Source organism: Balaenoptera acutorostrata, chromosome X (assembly GCF_949987535.1).
Source record: "Balaenoptera acutorostrata chromosome X, mBalAcu1.1, whole genome shotgun sequence".
Taxonomy (NCBI): Eukaryota; Metazoa; Chordata; class Mammalia; order Artiodactyla; family Balaenopteridae; genus Balaenoptera; species Balaenoptera acutorostrata.
This window is the reverse complement of record NC_080085.1, coordinates 39,157,772-39,180,378: the sequence shown is the minus strand read 5'-3', so window position 1 is coordinate 39,180,378 and position 22,607 is coordinate 39,157,772. Positions and strand designations below refer to the sequence as shown.

At 41.0% G+C, this 22,607-nt stretch overlaps 1 protein-coding gene across 1 annotated transcript in view; it reads left to right on the top strand.

The window, feature by feature from the left end:
• The window catches only part of EFHC2 (EF-hand domain containing 2), a 153,181-nt gene that overhangs the window by 115,154 nt on the left and 15,420 nt on the right, over positions 1–22,607 (top strand). The window contains 3 exon segments of the mRNA XM_057537632.1: positions 6,499–6,677; positions 8,408–8,500; positions 20,518–20,605. Of these exon segments, the coding sequence (XP_057393615.1) occupies positions 6,499–6,677; positions 8,408–8,500; positions 20,518–20,605 (360 nt within the window).

Sequence of the window (22,607 nt, the reverse complement as noted above, 5' to 3'; positions counted from 1 at the left end):
AATGCTAACAGCCATAAAAGGGGAAATCAACAGTAACAAAATCATAGAAGGGGACTTTAACACCCCACTTTCACCAATGGACAAATCATCCAAAATGAAAATAAATAAGGAAACACAAGCTTTAAATGATACATTAAACAAGATGGACTTAATTGATATTTATAGGACATTCCATCCAAAACAACAGAATACACTTTCTTGTCAAGTGTTCATGGAACATTCTCCAGGATAGATCGTATCTTGGGTCACAAACCAAGCCTTGGTAAATTTAAGAAAATTGAAATCATATCAAGTATCTTTTCTGACCACAATGCTATGAGACTAGATATCAATTACAGGAAAAAATCTGTAAAAAATACAAACACATGGAGGCTAAACAAAACACTACTAAATAACCAAGAGATCAGTGAAGAAATCAAAGAGGAAATCAAAAATTACCTAGAAACAAATGACAATGAAAACAGGACAACCCAAAACCTATGGGATGCAGCAAAAGCAGTTGTGAGAGGGAAGTTTATAGCCATACAATCCTACCTCAAGAAACAAGAAACATCTCAAATAAACAACCTAACCTTATACCTAAAGCAATTAGAGAAAGAAGAACAAAAAACCCCCAAAGTTAGCAGAAGGAAAGAAATCATAAAGATCAGATCAGAAATAAATGAAAGAGAAATGAAGGAAACAATAGCTAAGATCAATAAAACTGAAAGCTGGTTCTTTGAGAAGATAAACAAAATTGATAAACCATTAACCAGACTCATCAAGAAAAAAAGGGAGAAGACTCAAATCAGTAGAATTAGAAATGAAAAAGAAGTAACAACTGACACTGCAGAAATACAAAGGATCATGAGAGATTACTACAAGCAACTATATGCCAATAAAATGGACTACCTGGAAGAAATGGACAAATTCTTAGAAAAACACAACCTCCTGAGACTGAACCAGGAAGAAATAGAAAATATAAACAGACCAATCACAAGCACTGAAATTGAGACTGTGATTAAAAATCTTCCAACAAATAAAAACCCAGGACCAGCTGGATTCACAGGCGAATTCTATCAAACATTTAGTGAAGAGCTAACACCTATCCTTCTCAAACTCTTCCAAACTATAGCAGAGGGAGGAACACTCCCAAACTCATTCTACGAGGCCGCCATCACCCTTATACCAAAACCAGACAAAGATTTCACAAAAAAAAGAAAACTACCGACCAATATCACTGATGAACATAGACGCAAAAATCCTCAACAGAATACCAGCAAACAGAATCCAACAGCACATTAAAAGGGTCATACACCATGATCAAGTGGGATTTATCCCAGGAATGCAAGGATTCTTCAATATACACCAATCAATCAATGTGATAAACCATATTAACAAATTGAAGGAGAAAAACCATATGATCATCTCAATAGATGCAGACAAAGCTTTCGAGAAAATTCAACACCCATTTATGATTAAAAAACCCTCCAGAAAGTAGGCATAGAGGGAACTTTCCTCAACATAATAAAGGCCATATATGACAAACCCACAGCCAACATCGTTCTCAATGGTGAATAACTGAAACCATTTCCTCTAAGATCAGGAACAAGACAAGGTTGCCCACTCTCACCACTATTATTCAACATAGTTTTGGAAGTTTTAGCCACAGCAATCAGAGGAGAAAAAGAAATAAGAGGAATCCAAATCAGAAAAGAAGACGTAAAACTGTCACTGTTTGCAGATGACATGATACTATACCTAGAGTATCCCAAAGATGCTACCAGAAAACTACTAGAGCTAATCAATGAATTTGGTAAAGTAGCAGGATATAAAATTAATGCACAGAAATCTCTTGCATTCCTATACACTAATGATGAAAAATCTGAAAGAGAAATTAAGGAAACACTCCCATTTACCATTGCAACAAAAAGAATAAAATACCTAGGAATAAACCTACCTAAGGAGACAAAAGACCTGTATGCAGAAAACTATAAGACACTGATGAAAGAAATTAAAGATGATACAGACAGATGGAAAGATATACCATGTTCTTGGATTGGAAGAATCAACATTCTGAAAATGACTCTACTACCCAAAGCAATCTACAGATTCAATGCAATCCCTATCAAACTACCAATGGCATTTTTCACCAAACTAGAACAAAAATTTCACAATCTGTATGGAAACACAAAAGACCCCGAATAGCCAAAGCAATCTTGAGAAAGAAAAACGGAGCTGGAGGAATCAGGCGCCCTGACTTCAGACTATACTACAAAGCTACAGTAATTAAGACAGTATGGTACTGGCACAAAAACAGAAATATAGATCAGTGGAACAGCATAGAAAGCCCAGACATGAACCCACACACATATGGTCACCTTATCTTTGCTAAAGGAGGCAAGAATATACAATGGAGAAAAGACAACCTCTTCAATAAGTGGTGCTGGGAAAACTGGACAGCTACGTGTAAAAGAATGAAATTAATTAGAACACTCCCTAACACCATACACAAATATAAACTCAAAATGGATTAAAGACCTAAATGTAAGGCCAGACACTCTAAAACTCCTACAGGAAAACATAGGCAGAACACTCCATGACATACATCACAGCAAGATCCTTTTTGACCCACCTCCTAGAGAAATAGAAATAAAAACAAAAATAAACAAATGGGACCTAATGAAACTTAAAAGCTTTTGCACAGCAAAGGAAACCATAAACAAGACCAAAAGACAACCCTCAGAATGGGAGAAAATATTTGCAAATGAAGCAACTGACAAAGGATTAATCTCCAAAATATACAAGCAGCTCATGCAGCTCAATATCAAAAAAGCAAACAACCCAATCCAAAAATGGGCAGAAGACCTAAATAGACATTTCTCCAAAGAAGATATACAGATCACCAACAAACACATGAAAGGATGCTCAACATCACTAATCATTAGAGAAATGCAAATCAAAGCTGCAATGAGGTATCACCTCACACCGGTCAGAATGGCCATCATCAAAAAGTCTACAAACAATAAATGCTGGAGAAGGTGTGGAGAAAAGGGAACCCTCTTGCACTGTTGGTGGAAATGTAAATTGATACAGCCACTATGGAGAACAGTATGGAGGTTCCTTAAAAAATTAAAAATAGAACTACCATATGACCCAGCAATCCCACTACTGGGCATATACCCTGAGAAAACCATAATTCCAAAAGAGTCATGTACCACAATGTTCATTGCAGCTCTATTTACAATAGCCAGGATGTGGAAGCAACCTAAGTGTCCATGGACAGCTGAGTGGTTAAAGAAGATGTAGCGCATATATACAATGGAATATTACTCAGCCATAAAAAAGAAACAAAATTGAGTTATTTGCAGTGAGGTGGGTGGACCTAGAGACTATCATACAGAGTGTAGTAAGTCAGAAAGAGAAAAACCAATACCGTATGCTAACACATATATATGGAATCTAAGGGAAAAAAAAAAAAGGTCATGAAGAACCTAGTGGCAAGATGGGAATTAAGACACAGACCTACTAGAGAATGGACTTGAGGATATGGGGAGGGGGAAGGGTAAGCTGGGACAAAGTGAGAGAGTGGCATGGACATATATACACTACCAAACGTAAAATAGATAGCTAGTGGGAAGCAGCTGCATAGCACAGGGAGATCAGCTCGGTGCTTTGTGACCACCTAGAGGGGTGGGATAGGGAGGGTGGGAGGGAGGGAGACGCAAGAGGGAAGAGATAAGGGAACATATGTATATGTATAGCTGATTCACTTTGTTATACAGCAGAAACTAACACACCATTGTAAAGCAATTATACTCCAATAAAGTTGTTTAAAAAATAATAAAATTTAAAAAACAACAACATGGAAAGCAGTGGAATACTGAGGTGTTTAAAACCCAGGCATGCAGAACCCAGCAGATATAAATTTTCACTGCAGTGAGGTCAGGATAATTTCAGTTTATCCAATGAAAAGGAAAATAAACTTTTTTTTAAAACATCTTTATTGGAGTATAATTGCTTTACAATGGTGTGTTAGTTTCTGCTTTATAACAAAGTGAATCAGCTATGCATATATATATATCCCCATATCTCCTCCCTCCTGCGTCTCCCTCCCACCCTCCCTATCCCACCCCTCTAGAGGAAAATAAACTTTTATGACCTGGTGGGGCTAGAGTAGGTTTAGTTAAAGGTACGTGGTAAGTTTCTAGTTATTGCTGCAGACGCTCTTTTCCCTCGTCCTTGGGAGTGTGCCACTTCTTCTTCATGCCGTTTTCTACCCTCAAAAAGAAAAAGATTTCAAAGGGGTATTTTTCTGACGATGAAAGTAATATTTGATAATTATAAAAATTCAGAAAAAGCAGACATTTTATATATAGGTATAAAATCATTTTTATACCTATATATAAAGAAAGCTCAGCAATCAGGGATAATGCTATAGATGTTTCGGTATGTATCCTTCCAGTCTTTTTTTCTGTGCATATATATGTCAATTTGTACCGGTATCTTTAGCTTCATTGGGATCATACTACATTTATCAACATAGCATGGATGTCTTTCATACCAATTAATACCAATCAGTCAACAGCCTACTTTTCATGGTTGCATAGTGTTCAATTCTGGGCATGTGTCGTGACTGATTATTCCATGACCAGTGTTTTAAATGAGCCGGGGACTTCCCTTGGTGTGGTTCCTCTGTGGTCACTTGGCTCTCTGTCAGAGATGGTTGGTGACTCAGGGTTTCTGAAATTACTTTCTCTTACTTATTTATGCGGGTTAGTGATAGCCCTCAAAGCACAGGTCATGGACGGGAAAGGGAATAGAGAGGTCTGTTAAAAAAATCAGCTCAAAAGCCACTGCCTTCAGCTTTCCCTGAATGAGCCCCACTGCACGCGGTCACTCTTTCTTCTGTGTCCCAACAGAAGAGGGACAGAATAGTATGCAGGAGCATGGGCTCTGGAGCCAGACTGCAGGGGTTTGCATTCTGACTTCGTGACACTGGACATATTACTTCACATTTCTCTGCCTCAGTGTTCTCATCTGTAAAATGGGGCTAATACTAGTATCTACCTTCTGGGCCGGATGAGATGATCCATGCCAAAAGGACCCAGCAGCACAGGACCTGGCACATAGCAAGTACTCAACAAGCGGTGAGGGTTATTATTATTACTCAGTTCATTCAAGTGGCCCTCCCAGTTAGTAGCTAAGGAGCTCATCTGGATGCCTGGACAGCCCAAATAGATTATAGACTCTGAAAAGTTCAGATGCCAAAGTGACTACAGTGTTTTCCAGATAGTGAGCCCCCGGCCAACGTTACTGATTGATCGTCTAACCCAAACTGACTTGCTGCAATGGTGGGGTCCTCTTGGTTGAATTTGGCCTTCATTTCCCATTAAAAAAAACAAAAGCAAAGCAAAACAAAACAAAAACCCCAGAGACCCTAATAAGTGGATGTAGGTGAAATACAGTTCCTTCAGGTAGGTCAACATCATAGCTGTGGGCTTTCCTACACTCTATCTAAGGAAATTCTTGACCAGAAGAACCTACAGATCTCTTAAATGATAGTGAAAATGACAAGAAATATTTAAAAGAACTAAAAACCATATTATTCCAAAAGACCAGTCTATAACAGAAGAAGAAATCAAATCTTGTATTCCCTCATTTATTTGGGATTCTTGGGAACTGAATTTTTTTCCAGTAAGTAGATTTTCTAGATGGTGGAAGCTTATTCATTTAACCACCATAACAGTTTGCATTTTAACCATTTTGATGTAATTCTTTCTAATGCCTGTTGCATGGTTTATGGCTTTCATATAGTGAATATATTGAAAACATGTCAGCCAGTTTGTTAAGCTTTGAGGCCTCATTGTGAATGTGTTGCTGTCATTTGTTTTTTTGTTGTTGTTGTTTGTTTGTTTGCTCTGCCAAATGATATCAGTGCCATTTGCCTTCTAAAGACTCAGACAACTGTACCTTTACACAGCTCTTTTCACTTTTCACTTTTTTCTCTCACTGGTAGGGTATGTCAGTTTTTACTTTTTACTACAGAAATGTGCATAATCGCTTTCCCCATCTCCAAAACACCTTTCTAACTTACTGATTTATAAGTTTTATACCCTGGGAAACCAGAACCCCAAGTCTGTTACTATTTTGTATACAGTAAGATAATAGGTATTCAATGAAATCATGTATTTAGTCACAGGATTTTTGACCATTCGAGGACTTTAAGAATTTACTTCCTGGTTGTAGGCTGTTATGCGGTAGAAGTTTGACTCTGGGCAAAGTGCCATTTTATTTATAAGCTGTTGTGCTTATTGTTTTCCATTCTAGCACGAGTGCCTTCCTGTTGCTCATAGGTAGAGAAATTAAATTAAAGAAAAATAATAACCTGTCTCTAGGCAGTTGGTAAAGTTTTGTAAAATGGGATTTGGATATTTTTAATAGAAAGAAAGGTAAAATAGTCTTAGATATAATTTCTTGAGTGTTTTTCCATTTTCTTTACAGAGAAATAATGATGAGTCTGTCGGGAAACTCATAGACTAAGAAGTTATAACCATTGCACGTCACTACCGGGTGCCTGAGGACCCCCGTCCAGATACGAATGTCCTCATTGCACAGGCCCATGAACAGCTCAAGAAAAATACTTCTGAGAATTTTGAAAGACTCATTGCTACCTGTGTATACCAAGATCGGGAAAAGTAAGCTTTTATTTTATTGATTCTAATAAATCATTTACGTTTCTGTGAACCTGACTAATGAAGGAATTTGTATTTTATCAAAAAGGGCAAAAAAGAAAATTGACATGTCTCCTCATACTCCACTATGTAGCAAAGCTACCTTAAATCATTTTTGGAGATTATCTGGGTACAGATATTTCATAGTGATGGATGGTGAGCTTTGCTTGTTGATGGAATAGGGGAGGCCCTGTATCTTCAAAAGAATAGGATTGCCCCTTTGCATTTTCTTTTAATTGGTCTCTAGAGGTTTTCAATTGAAACATAGTAAATCAATGTTAGAAGGTTTAATTCTGAGATGTCATCTCTTTACATTATTTTAGTGATAAGTGGGATTTATAAGTGTGACTTTTATAATACACAGAACAGGGGATTTGCAAGTAAACTTTCTATAGAATTTCTTTGAAATTATTTCTCCTTGAAGATAATGAAGCTCAGCATAATCTATTTCGAATACATTTATCGTGTTTGCATTGAGCTTTATTGAGTCACTGTTACAAACAACTGGAGCTCCATCTTAATATGTTTTGGTGTTCATCTTATCCACAGACTGATATAGTGAGGGGTGGGCGGAATACTCAACTGGAGTTAGAAAACCTTAGATCAAACTCTAGCCTCTGATTTTATTACTATAGACCACTGCCATCTCTTTTCCCCATGACCCCTTCCTTCATCCGCAAACCTGAAGTCTGCACCCAAGTGGCTACCTACATACCCTAAATATCTTTGAAGGTCCCATAGTTTATTTTAATTGTGAATATGTTTTTTTCCCCCTAATCCATAATACACCCTTGTTGAGTTGTTATAAAGATGGTATTTTTCCTTGAATCTTTAAGCTTCTCTGAGCCTCCTGGAGGATGTGTGGCCTGAGCTTTGCATGACCCGGGCCTTGCCTTCCACCCTAGTGGTACCCCTTCCCAGGGTGAGAATTGTGACCCTCCTTCACTAAAGGAACACCTCCTGGGAAAATGGGGCTGGTTGATCAGACAACTCTGAGGTTCTCCAGATCCAACAAGCTCCAATTCTAGACATAAACATTCTCTTATCATTTTATAACCTACTGCAAAGAAAGAAGCCCACTTTCTTTCCTGTTGGTTCTAATTTTGCCTGATGCCTGGAAGAACACTGTCTGAGTTAGAACATTGGACAAGCATCTCTGTGCCCTCAGCAGGCTGGGGAAAATGACTTTTGGGCTGGTCTGGAGAAAAAATTGAGGTGAATGTTAAGGCCCCAGTTGGGGCTTCTAGGTTATAAGGTTTGGGTCCAAGGAAAAGACTAGAAAAACACCCTCCAGTCATATAATACTTGTGTTGGAGGCTCTAGATGCCTGTCAGATTAAGAGATGTTTTCAAATATCAGAACCATTTTTGACTAGTGGTCAAGAATGCAGATCGATTACTTAGAGCAACACTCGTGGCTACAGCCTTAATAGGCTGTACTATCACCAACCAAGAATCTGAATCTTGATGGAAAGGCCTTTGTAAGGACAGAATCTAGTGACTTCTGAAATGGAAAAAAAAGTTGGTGAAATGCAGTATTACTGTTTTTCCTTACTGTGATTCCAGTACCAGTTTTCATACTTATTTCCAGGTGCATGCTTTTAGGACACATCTGTGTTTTCTTTCCTATAGAGTGTAATTGTTACTCAAGAGACACAAAGTATATAAAAGCCCATTTACTTTGTTTTAATGCAGGGAAAAATTATTACCCAGCAAAGACATCAAAAGGCTGTGCAGGTCCTCCAGATTACCTTTGAATGATGATCTTCTGGGATCCTTACTCTCCAGGTAAGTGAGAACTCCACCCTCATGGGCAATGTCCTGCATATTTTTGTTTCGGAGACTATTCCTGGTTTTACATCTACCTTTAATTGCCCTTGATTTACCCTTGACTGTTTTTATTTATTACCGATGACACATCTCCATTTAAGTGTTAAAAAGGAAAAATGAGTCATGATTTTGAATGTTAGAGAGCCTATTATGAATTATCATTTTATCTTTTTAACATTAAGATATACTTATATGCACACAGATTCCTGGGACAAAATGAAAATGTACAACCTCATTGGTTATGAGAGTCTTAGATATAAAATTTAGGGCAGATTTTTCAAAGCAGTAGTTTCTAACGGCCACAGACATGCAGTAAGAGCACCTTGTGTTATTAGCACAGAGCTCTGTCCTGCTAGAACACTAGATGTAAAGTGCAGAGATTATGATGTTGCAAAAGGGAAGCACAGTCAACCGCTTTCTAAAACACCTCACTTCTTGTACTGAACCTGACTCTTGACTTCCTGGTACCACCCTCCTAGCCACCCAGACTCTGGTCATCTTTTATGCTTACCATGGCATGACTCCAGCCCCCCCTCTAACGTACTTATCTTGATAATTCTGACATTTGGGGCTGTGTTCTAGGCATTGTTATCATTGCTTTGAATACATTACCTCATTTACTTTGTGAGGACAGCTTGGTGAGGTCAGAGCTATTATCCTATCTTACAAGAGGATGCTGAGGTCTAGAGAGATAAAATTTTGCCTAAAGTCACATAGTCTAGAAAAAGAAGAGCTGTGACTTAACCCCTGAACCTTTAAAATGCACATCTTCTGCTTCTAACCATTTTGAATTATTGTCTACAACTAGCCAGTAGATTAGAATGTCTTGACAGGCCTACCTCCTTTCTACTACTTGCATCTACTCTCTCCCCTCCATTCCCACCACCTTCACTCTTGTTCTGACCCACCTTTCTTCTTGACTGTTTCAGGGCTTCCACATTGGTCTTTCTTCCAACGGCCTCTAAATTTTTAAATCCATCTTTACATCTTGCAGCTAAGTACCTTCTAAGAGCAAGAATATCATAGTGTCACTCTTCTACTCATAAGCCTTCTGTACCATTTCTTTGTTCTCTAAGGAATGACCAAACTCCTTAGCTTTGAGCTCCTTCTCCCCCTTCTCCATTGTGGGGCTTAGGGTTGTCACTAGGGCATTATTCTCAAGCAGGGGCTGGAGTGGGGAGTCCTCATCTGAGACAAAAAAAGAAACAAAAGGAAGCAGACAAAACTAAATCCCATGTGGGAGAACTAGAGTCCAAGGTATCAGGAGGGGAATCAAGAAGAGGCCAATTCAGTTGGATGTGTGTATATGCATTGGATTGACCTGGGGTTATCTTCTAGACTATCAGCTCTATTTGCTTTCATTTGCTAGCAGCAGTATGAGGGATAAATAGGCCATCCCGGTGTAAAGGACCTGAGATGAAATAGGCAGGCTTAGGAGCCCGGTTTCTCCACAGTTGTCACATTCCCAAAGCTCCTCTTCTCATTCCCAACAGTCCAGCCAAATGACTCATTTAGCATTTCACATGTATTCCTCCTGCATTCCCACTTTTTTGCCTTTTCTCTTGCTGTTTCTTCAGTAGGAACTAGCTTCCAGTTTTCTTCACCCGCTGAAAGCTTATTCTTTACGACCCGTTTCAAATAGCACCGTATCCATGAAGCCCTCTTGGATTTGCTTGGCTGGCAGTGATTATCTCCTCCTAAGGATTCTCACAGCACTATTTATGTTTCTTTTTTTGTCTCTTACCTTGTAATGAAGACTTGTGACTAGACATTTGATCCACTTAGATACAGAGGCCTGCTTCTAACCTGTTTGATTTACTGCCTAAAAATAAGCAGTGGCTTGTCACATCTTGACAGTTTTACCCCTACCTTGTCTCCTATATTCTTTGAATCTACTTGCTAGCTGTGTAATCTTGCTAGCAAGATTTTTGACCTGCCTGAACCCCAGATTCCTTACCTCTAGAATGAGATAACACTACCTACTTCCTCACGGTTCTCAGGGTGACTTGAGATAACATACATAAATTCCCCAGTGCCATAGCACCTGGTACTAAGTACTGACTGGGGACTAGGAGAGGAGTTTCCATCAGGGACCATAGACCACACACTCTGACTTAGAAATGAACTGGAAGAGACCTGCGTCCTTCCACATAGAGGAAGCCTTGTTTTTAAACAGTTGGATCTGAATGCCTTTCACACATTAAGCTGTCTTCTAGTCAGGAAGCTGCGGATGTTTATTAGATTATCTCTTGATGGCCTCGAGGATGAGTTGTCCTGGAAAGTCCAGTAATGTGGGAGCCTGGCCTCCGGGGGACCTAGATGTTTCCTATCCAGCACTGAGGCCACCAAGTCGTCATCCTCTCATCCTCTCAGCAGACTGTTTTGTCTTTGCCTTGACGATTTGACATTAAAGGCAGAAAGACGATTCCCCAACTCGTTGCGAAGCCGGCTCAGTCTCAGATCACATCCGCCTCCGAGCCCGGCTTAGCTCCGAGGAGGTCATCCCTCTGAGCCGCTAAGCAGTCTAACTTTGCCTCTAATTGTGCACTGACCCTTCTCCACACTCAGGGGAAACTTCAGACTAATCAGATTAGAAAATGTCTCATTCCCATTCCCCTCTCCCTCCAATATGCCCTGCCACGATTTGGGTCACATGCTTGGTGTTTTGCATCATCTCCGCAGATTCCTTTCAAAGACTGCCCTAATTCCTAATGGGCCCATCAGCCTGCAGCTTACATTTATATTCTGCATTCTTATTGTTCCCCACAGACTCCACAGGGCTTTCCAGAGCCTTGACCAGACTCTCTTTCTACACAGCCCTCCTGTGGCACGCTAAGCCAGAGCCCCTCTGACGTCTGCAGTCTCCCGTGGGAGACAGGCCCGGAGTTTGTTGACTTGGTTCAGCACACACTCTGCCCAGGGGCAGTTTTACCTGCCTTGGGATGGAGCTGGGCAGCTGTTGAGCAGCTGTAGAGCCCTGCTGCTGTGTGAATTCAGATCAGGAGACGAAAACCTATGTGGCTAAAGATTCGGATGATTTCTTTCACCCACTCCAGATTGTTACCTGTGAATTTCTCCTGACCCGGCATGCGGGTACGAAGATTTCCCCTCTACTCCATTTCCATTTTTCTTGTGATTCAGTTAGGTCTTTTCCTTATGAGCACAAGTCCTGCTGGAATCAGCATTTCAAAATCTCTTCACATCTGGTTACCCAGCCCCTGTCAGTTTGTGCTGTGGTAGCTGGTATGAGGTCACTTTACTTGCCAAACGAAGTCAGAAGTCATTTCACTAATGCACAGAGCATCAGACTTAAATGTTCCTTGTAGTGCTAGCTATTACCCATTCATAATAGGAGTGGCACTCTGTATTGGCATAGTGCCTAGGGCCCTAGAATATTTTGTAAATCCTTGAGCACATTAAAAGGTACATTTTAGTTGATGGTAGGCATGATACCTCATTTCATGAGCGCAAACGTTGAGGTATAAGGAGGCTCTCTCACTCAAAGAGCTTGCTTCAGGCCTGAATGGCTCTCTAATGGAATTAAAACGACAGCTCGCTAAGATACCCTAAACCTTTGTTTCTATCTGAGCTCCTAGGGGTAGGGACGATATCTCATTCACCTTTGCAGTCCCGGAGACTTGTCCTGTGCTGGTACACTGGGCAGCGGGGAGAAACACATGGGCTTGATTTCTACCAGAGCTGCTTCTGAAGTCCAGCCCTACTGCCTTCTGCCCAGGTGATCCCTGTAAATGGAGTCAAGCCCTCTCCGCCTTCATTAGGGTATTAATATTTCCTCAGTACTAATAAGCAAGAAATCCTGGTTCTCAAACCATTAAGCGGTAGCGAGTATTCTGAGGTCATTCCATACTGTGTTCCTGATGGGACTGGGGAGTAAAGAGGCAGCCTGCTCCCCTAATTGTAGCCTTCTGAATTGGGACTTGGAATAGCTGGAAATTCAAGTGCGACTCTTTCCCCAGCAGCTCTGCCCCAAGCTAGTCTTTTACAGCTGTCTTTGGGCTCCATGGAATGCCTTAGAACTGGCCTCCCAAGAGAGCTGGTGCCTCATCCAGAAATATCAGTTAAAATGGAAAAAGTTAACAGGGCTTTAAAATCATCTCATTATACTCTACCCAGCCTCTCCCTCTGCCCCCCTCCCAGAGGCATGGTTGGGGCTCAAGTGATTTCACCCAACAATACGTGGCAGTGAAGCTGAGGGGCAAGGGTTGAACCATGTGCTTGCTAATGTTGCAGAGTGTTTGGTGCACTGGGAAGTTTTCAGAGAGAAACCCTCTTCTGTCCCTCTCCTTCTCTCTCTCTCTCTCTCACACAGACACACACACAGACACACACACAGACACACACACACACACACACACACACACACACACATACACACACAGCTGCTTTCTACCTTTTCAAATATAAGGTGATTTGGTCCCTAAGGAGATCTGTGCTGGGCTCACAATTGGAATTTAGAGGCCTGGCGATTTGAGATCACAGGAGTTAACTCATTGGCAACTTGGGCAGTGCCATCTTGCCGACTCCTAAGTTTTTGTGACCAACCGGGTAGGGTGGCCTAGAGCTCCACTTTTTTTCCTTAAGTGTCTGGTCTTTAAGACTCTCACCAGGTGTTTCAGTGTGCACCCCTGGGTTTGTTGGGTAATGAACTGAAACCAAACACAACCAAGTGAGTCAAAAATGTGTCTTCACCACCCTCCCTCCCTCCCTTTCAGCCCTGTTCCTGCCGCCAGCCCGTTCCCCTAAGTTATGAGATGGCCTTTGCGGCAGAGGGGGACCCATGTTACTACTCTTCAGCAGAATACAGCTGCTGTGCCTATTACCTCCACAGATGGTGGAAATAAAGCAGATCAGGATTATTCCCCACAGCAAGGAGATGGATGGCTTCTGCGGTTTTCAAGCCATTCATCATTTTTGGGAGGGGGACCAGGAGCACCTATCAAATGACACGTTAGACTCACTTCTTAGAACTCCCACCTAGCAAGGCATTGGGAAGCCTGCTTGGGGTTCATTATTATCTAGAGAAGAACCAGAGAAATTGCCTTCCCTCCCTCTTCTTCCACAAACATGTCCTTTAGTTTGTATAGGGAAGGAAATGGTGGCTTGCCCAAGTATCAAAGGAAAAGAAGAATTTATGGAGGTTTTAGGAAAACACGTTAGCACTGTGAGCTGGGACTTTAAAGTAAGGAGGCTGACTTTTTAACAAGCATCGACGCACTTAAAAGCCAGAATTAGTGTTGCCCTTTAGGGCAGTCCCCCTGGAAGGCTGTGCGCTGACTCCAACAATGTCGCCATAGAAAGCTCTTCTTTGGAATTGCCTTCACAGCCTTTTCAAAAGAATTTCCTCCAGAGTGGCAAATCTTTGTCCTTTGACCATGAATCGGAGTCTAAGCAAGAGTCAAATGTCATTTGGCAAGGAGCGAAGTAGGGGATTCAGGTGGGGAACGAGGATGCTGACATTTTTGATCAGAAGCACAGCACGACCCTGAAGTAAGGAGATCCATTTTCTATGCGATCCATAGGCTTTTCCAAACTACTTTGAAAGGATGGAGAGGATTTGGTGAATGATTACCTGTAGTCATGAGGCAGGAGGGACGGCTGGGGAGATAATATTCAGGGGAAATTGACCTACTTGTCCTCACTCCCCTAATAGTCAAGCCTTTCTCCATCTCTAAACTGCTCCCTCTCTGCTCCTTCTCCTCCAACCTGGACTGTTTTTAGAGCTGCAGCACTCCTTTGTATCCTAGTCTTTTCTCTCTCCCAACCTCATCTAACAGTAGCGTATAGTAGATATAGTGTATAGTAGCAAATGAGGGTGTGAAAAATCTCACTATGTCAGTGGTCCAGGGGAGGCAGGTCTGTGCTGAGTTTTGGAGCATGGAGGAAAACCGGGACATGCTCCCAACGAGCGGTGCTTCTGCCTTGCCAGGTCTGACTTGTGTGAGTTTACTACCTTGAAAAGCACGCTTCAAGGTCTCTCATCGGCTTTTTACACTTCTTACATTTTTATTTATGTCAAACTGATACATGCTTATAGTAAAAAAAAAAAACCAAATCATTCTAAAAAGCTTATTCCGACAACAGCAGTTTCCAGCCACATCTCTCCCCACCTCCCAGACCCGTTCTCAAGAAACAGCCTTTCAGTCCTTCTAGCTGTTTCTGCAGACCTTTAAATAGCATGTACGTACTGCTATTTCTGGATTTCTCATTTTTAGATACTGCTACTACTTCCTGTTACGATGCTTGAGAATTTAGCATAATATTGATTCCCATTACTGCTGTTCTTTCTGGATGCTCTTAGGATCGTCTCTTTATTCCTGGTGTTCTGGAAGTTCATGATGGGGCTTGTGGTGTGTGTGTGTGTGTGTGTGTGTGTGTGTGTGTGTGTGTCTGTATGTAGATTCATTGTGCTTAACAGTTTATGGGCCCTTCCGGTCTGGAGACTCTGTCCTTTGGCTCTGATAAATTTTCCATTAATTTTTAAATAATTTCCTTTCCTCCATTTTTATTTTTCTCTTGTGAGAACTCCTATCATTAAGATTTTGGCTCTCTTGAATTTGGATCTTTCTCTCCCCAATTTTTCTTTGTCATTATGATGTCCTTACTAAGGGGTTTCCTCAACTTTACATTCCACCCCTTCTTCTGCATCTGTTTACTACTATCATGTTTTTTATTCCAAGAGCACTCTTTTGGTTCCTATTTTTAGTCTTCTGTTCTTTTTTCGTGGGTGTAATATATCCTCTTATCTCACATCGTTCCCTCTGCTACCTGAATTACCTTTGTTGCTTGATACCTTTTTTTTTTTTTTCCTGTTGCCGTTTTGACTTCTGTCCTTAATGTTGGAAGCTTTTGGGGGTGGGTCTTGTTGATTAGTGGGTTTCGCTGCATGAGTCATCTCCTAGCCCACATTTTCATTAGGTAATCCCCAGAAGCCACAATTTGGGGCCATTCAGAGTATTGAGAGGAGAATCCTATCTCCTCCTGTGGGGCTAGGAAGGAGGTGGGATACGGGAAAGGAAGAGAATTTAAGTATGGCCACTGGTGTTCTGGAAACAGAAAAGGAGAAGGAAGGGGGCTGAGAGACCCAAGTTCAGTGTAGTGTGTAATGTTCTTCTCTACCCTCCATTATGCTTCCTCTCCCCAAGACTAGAGCTGCTTTTGTTGAATTTCTCTGGAGAACAAGCCTCACTCCCCTGTAGGGAAGAGTACAGTGTACAAGGAGATACTTGAGGGTTCAGCTGCTCTTGCTTTATTTAGGCTTTCAAGCAGTCCTTGTTTTCCGGCCCCCACCGTATCCCTGCCTTTATTGGCACCTGGAGTCTGTAATCGCTGAGCCTCTCAGAAGTTTTGTGGGCCACACTGGCTAATCTCTAAGTGGCCCCTGCCTCTGCCATGGACATTTCGAGTTCAGCTTCCCTTCCTCAGCTCTGCCGAGCCAGTTACCAATCCTTAGTCTGATTTCCATCTTGCAAACGATTTTGAAATCTCTTGTCCACTGTTGCCTTGTTTTCCAGCTATCTTTGCCATTGGGGGTTATCACCTATTTTTATTTCTTTGTTGTCATTTTGGTGAGATTTTGGTGGGAAAGGGAGATAAATATTTGTGAGTGACCCATCGTGATTTACTGCAACTCTATCCACTTCCCAAGAGCAAAGAATTCTTCCAAGAAGCATTGGCTAATTTTATCCCTTTTAATTGAAAGATTCTTTGTTCTTTTCTCCCTTGCTCCTTTTGGGGGGATTCCCATATCCATTGAAATCCTCCAAGACAGAACTGAAAAGAGAAACTTGGAGTATTTTACCACATTAGCTCAACTCTTCCCTGAGGCCTGGCTTTGGGACTTTGGAAAGATTAAATCTTTCAAACATTTTTCCTCAAAAAGATTTTATACATCATTTCTAAGCTGTGTACTCTTTCATTTACAGCTTTTGATCCTTCCCGAATATCATTTGATTCAGGAATATCCTTCCCAAATATCTTTTGAGATGGGTAAATGGTTAGATGTGTTGAGTCTGACATATCATGAGTTGGGCAGGAAAGAGTGCTGGGGGCCCAGGGTTAACGGGTGAGCATGAGTAAATATAAGACGGATTGGTAAGGAGGTCTGATAATAGGACTTCCAGTGGTGACTTCCAGAAGTTTTCCTGTATCATCCAGGGCAAATGCAGACTTAGGCATGGGGGCTCGGTTAGGTAAGAGGAACTGCAGGAAGGCCTTTCTGAGGCCTTTGAATTGAGACTTTGGAATTGAGACTTTCCAGACAAAGAAACCAGAAGGTGCAAATGCCTTGCATTGCTGGGAACGATCTTGGTATGCTCAGAGAGCAAGAAGAAAGCTGGTGTACCTGGAACATTGTGAACAGGAGAGAGTTTTCAGAGGAGGTCAGAGAGGTCAGCAGGGACCAGATTATGTGCGGTTTTATAAACCCTGGTAAGGAGTTCAGCTTGCGTTCTAAGTGGATTGGAAAGCCATTGCACAGTTGTAAACAAGGAAGTAATTGATCAGATCTGTGTTTTAGAAAGATCATTCTGGTGGAGGATGGTTTGCAGCAAGGTAAGAGTAGAAGCAGCAAGACCAAGATACAAAAGCTATTCCTGTAATCCAGGTGAGAGATGATGGTGGCTTGGAATTAGTGAATAGTAGAAAAGATGGAGAGAAAGAGACTTGTGATATGCTATGGTGGTAGAACCTACAGGACTGGTTAGTGGACTGCGTATGAGGGGTGGTGTAATTCTAAATCTGTTTGGTAGTCTTTTGACTGGTTCCCAAATTACTGGGATATTATACTTCTGAAACCTCTAGGATTCAGTACGTGCCTCCTGTCATCGATGTGATGGGAATTTACAAACAATTAAATTCTGTATTGTAGGAACAGATGAAGAAACTTTGTTCATTGGTGATCTCATTCAGTCTTCCAGTCTGGTGGCTTTAAATATCATCTGTATGCTAATGACTCCCACATTTCTATCTCTAACTCAAACATCTTCCCTGAACTACAGACTCATATACCCAACTGCTCACTTCCCATCAAAACGTAACACATCCAAAACCTAACTCCCAATCTTTTCTCCCAACCTGTAGCTCCTGCAGTCCTTCCCATCTCAGTTCGGGCAACTCTGTTTTTCCAGTTGCTCAAGCAAAACCCTGGGAGTTGTCCTGAATCCATTCCTATTCATTCTCCCCCTCGCCTCCCCTATACACTATATACAATCCTTCAGGAGTCTTACACTCAAAATATATTCAGGCTTCACCACTCCTCACTGCACTGCCACCACTGTCACCTAAGCCACCATTATCTCTTGTCCAGATTACTGCAGAAGACCGCTAACTGCCCTTGCCACTTTGGCCTTGCCCCTACATTGTAGTTGCAATGTATCAGCTAGAGTGATCTTCAGAAAATATAACTTAGATCTGGGAACTGTTCTGTACAATATACTCCAATGGCTCTTAGTTGTCCTTAGTATGAAAGTCAAAGGCCCTCCATGATCTCATTCCGTGACCTCAGCTCCTATTCAGAGCATTAGGGAATACTTTTCTTCGAGGCACCGTGCTAAAGGAGTTTCTTACAAAATATCTTTAATTGATTGAGTTTTAGTTCTTCTCCCCAAACACATGCAAATAAAAGACATAATGGTCCTGCATTTTGGCTACAAATATTTCCATAAACAGAACATGTCCTTTCAAGGAGTTCAAATGATGAGTGAGCCAAAATTCAAAGGATAAACAGTGGTAGGGGGCAGCATATTGGAGTTGTATCCCAGAATCCTTGGCCAAAGAAAATGTACACAAAAGAATGACTGAATTCCCTTTCCCCTCTTCTGATCACTCTGTTTATTCTACTTTGTTTAGCTCACTGAGTCTATGTAACTTCATCTTGTAACATTTAACTTATTGCTGCTAATTGTTATTAGTTTATAAATATGAGCTATTATTTTCTTTTTTTTTTTTAAAGGTTAAGAACAACTGTTTTTTTTAATTAATTAATTAATTAATTTATTTATGGCTGTGTTGTGTCTTTGTTTCTTTTTTTTTTTCTTTTTTTTTTTTTTTTTAATGAGGATCTTGAATCAGATGCGTATGTTTGATTGATTGATTGATTGATTGATTTTGGCTGTGTTGGGTCTTCGTTTCTGTGCGAGGGCTTTCTCCAGTTGTGGCAAGCGGGGGCCACTCTTCATCGCGATGCGCGGGCCTCTCTCGTTGCGGAGCACAGGCTCCAGACGCGCAGGCTCAGCAGTTGTGGCTCACGGGCCCAGCCGCTCTGCGGCATGTGGGATCTTCCCAGGCCAGGGCTCGAACCCGTGTCCCCTGCATTAGCAGGCAGATTCTCAACCACTGCGCCACCAGGGAAGCCCTGTGTCTTTGTTTCTGTGCGAGGGCTTTCTCCAGTTCTGGCAAGCGGGGGCCACTCTTCATCGCGGTGCGCGGGCCTCTCACCATCGCGGCCTCTCTTGTTGCGGAGCACAGGCTCCAGACGCGCAGGCTCAGTAGTTGTGGCTCACGGGCCCAGCCGCTCTGCGGCATGTGGGATCTTCCCAGACCAGGGCTTGAACCCATGTGCCCGGCATTGGCAGGCAGATTCTCAACCACTGCGCCACCAGGGAAGCCCCAGCTATTATTTTCTTAATGCTTTGATAAAAAAAGAGAAAAGCCTTTTGACTGATTATGAATAGGTTTTTTTTTCCTGCTTCTGTTATCACTGAGTTTTCTTATAATTAATTATCCTCTGTTCATCCTTGCAGTAGTAACTTTGTGCACCTCACTTGCTGGTTGGAGGGGCGTGTTGAGTTAGAGGCCCTGAGAGAAGGGCAGGAGCCTGGAGCAGGGTGCTTGTAACAGTGCCTTAGTGACCACCTTTGTCTTTTTCTTCAAAAAATCGTGTTACATAACCAGTATGTATTTAGCCTTAGAAATTGGCAGAGGTGGTCAAATTCAGAATAGAAAAATAGCATTGAGGTATTACAGTAAGAAGTATTTTGTTTGTGTTTAGGTCATTATAGCAATTGTCTTGAAATTTTGGGGTCTTAATTGCCAAAACTCTATTATGGTTAAGGATAAATTTATGTCAATTTCCATAATTAGGAAATAGCAGTCAAACAGATTAGTTATTTTTGACCTATAGTTTTATGGTGCAGGGTAATCATTCGTTGTTGTTGTTTTTTTTCAAAATGAAAATGGGCTTAATATTTTCTGATTATGAATTTAAAACAATTCAGATGATACAGAAAAGTCTAAAGAAAAAGCAAAAATTATAATCTCTCTTGCTACAGATAGCTGTTCTTAATAATTCCGTGTATTGTTGCTAGACTTTTTAAATGTTGTTTTGTACAAATATAAACCTAAAGTGAGACCATAACTCTACATTCTATTTTATAACCTCCTTTCCACTCAACAATATATTATTAACACATTTCCATGACAACATATATGGATCTACATAACCCCTTTTAATGGCTACATGATAAATGATTAAAGTGCCTTTTATTTTTCCTAAAAATATATTAGTAGACAAAATGAATCTAGGCTTGCTTTAAAGATTTAAAACGCATACAATTTAAGAAAAATGAAGACGTTTTAAAAATTTTACTGACATAGTATCAACCTATTAAACTAAGAAGAACTTCAATACTGTTAACAAGATATAACAATGGTCTTAGCTGCTGAATAAATTAATTTGTTTCTATGGCAACTGCAACAAGTATTTGTTGAACACCTACTATGTGCCGGCATTGATCTAGGTCCTGGGAATACTTCGGTGAATTAGATGTGTGAGGTCTCTGCTCTCAAAGAATTTACATTCTGGAGGGTTAGAAACAGAAAACAAGGTAATAAGAAATAAGAAAAATATCTGTATTGAAGCACATCTAGTAGTATGTTTTCATGGTGGGTTTAAGCTGACAGTTTGGTCCTGAAATCTGCAGATTGAGTCAAATCATATATTATAATTATATTTTTAGGTTTGAAGACAGTGAAAAACAAATAAATTACGAGTCATTTTTCTGTGCCCTGAACTGGAGAGTGAATCCGATGCCCGAATTGGAAGCAGTATGGTGCATTAAAGAGGTAAAAGTAACACCTGTTTTAAAAACCAGCTGTGGCTACCTCCCTTGCGTTTTTAATATCCTTTATCTTAAAATTATTTTTCAATGTAAAATAGTAACATCAGTGCTTTTGGAAAGAGCACTATGTATTTCTGGGTATTTGTGTTAAAGTCTAATTCACTTTCCATACTGAGTGAACATCTGCTGTATAAGAGCGTGATTTTTCTTATGCAGCTGAATGTTTTTTAACCCAAGTCGTATCCAATTATATGGAAAATAGGATAATAGGTTACAGTTATAAATAGATACAAACACTGTTATCAAGGGATTCTGGTAATATCATCATAGGCTACAAGAGCAAGTCTCAAATAGTGCATATGTCAAGAATCCCCAGTGTATTTGCGGCTGTGCATGCAGGTTTGCCTTGGGTGAAACAATGTAGTATGGACATGTATATTTCATTGTGGGGCCAAATGTAAAATAAAAATTCAGTAGAAAAATGCTTGGTTGGGGAAAACAGAGTTCATGTGATCGGATGATGCTCTCAACGTTGTGAAATTGTCTGAATTCTCTAAGATCTCTTTGGACCAATTGTCTTTAAGGAGTGGGTGGGTGGGTGGTGGTTTGTTTATATTTTAACATGCTCCAGAAATTGATTTTCTTGGGAAAGTCCCTTGATAAAGCAAATGTCATGTGGTTGATACTCCCAGAAAGGAGGCATTTATTCCTCCCGGTCTCTGATGACCAGCTCATTCTGGCCTGAACTGGTCTAGTGCCCTTGGGGAGTTCCCTCAGGCATGCAGCTACTCTGGAGTGTCAGGCAGCCTTAGAACTTCCAGATGATTGGGAGACACTGGTGGCCTTTGGAGTCAAACAGAGCTGGGGTTGAATTCTGGCTCTGCCACTTATGTAGCTGAGTGACTTTGGGGCAGTTACTTAACTCATTCATTTATAAATTTAATTCTCAGACAAGTCATGTTTAAGTATCCACTCTTAGCAGTTTCTATGCTCTGCGCTGGGGTCTAGAGACAGTCGTTATTGCTACCTTAAGGAGGGTTGGGGGGCACAGGAAGTCTTAGGGGAGGTGATGCTTGAAATTTCAGTGATGAATGGTAAGAGCTAGGTAGGAAAAGTGGCATGGTATGCCCAGAGGCATTCCCAACAGAGGCTCTAGGGCATGGGACGACACGGCTCTTGTGCAGAACCACGGCTCTTGTGCAGAACCGGAAAGAATTGGTGTGGCTGGGATGGAGGCACAGAGGGAGGAGTGGAGATGAATGAAGCTGGAGACACCTGCACAGGTGAGGTCTGAGTATCGTCCTACAAAGTCTGCAGACTGTGGACAAATTTCAAGGAAGAGAGTGACATGATCAGGTATGCCCTTTAAAGGGAACGTGCTCTGGTTGGGTGGTGGGTAGATTGGAGAGAGGACAAGGAGACAAGTAGACCCCACAGGAAGCTCTTGAGGACCCTTTGTCACCATAACAACAGCAAACACTTTAAAGCATTTACTATGTGTCAAGCACTGTTCTAAGACCTCAAAATCTATTCGCTCATTTAATCCTCAGAGCAACTTTCTGAGGGTAGATACTTTTATCATTCCCATTTTAGAGATGAGGAAGTTAGAGGAACAGCCAGGGTATGGTAGAGTTAGAATTTTAACTCAGGTCTGTTTTACCGCAAAGCATGAAAAAGGAAAAAATCATTTAAATACAATCGTCATTGAAGATATTGGATTTAATTAACTAAAGTCCAAGGTACTATCACAAAAACAAATAAATACTGTCATTTGGTAACCTTTTAATTCTTATCCATGCAAATATGTAATTTTTACATGTAAAAAGAACAATGATAGATGGAGTTTATATTCCACCTTTTCATTTAATGTTACAGTATTCTGTGTTGGATATCATCCATTTGTCCCATTGGGACTTTTCTCCAACCCCGTCTACCCTGCTCTGAATCCTAGACAGCTGATCTTTGTGAGCTTCATCAATGGGACCCCT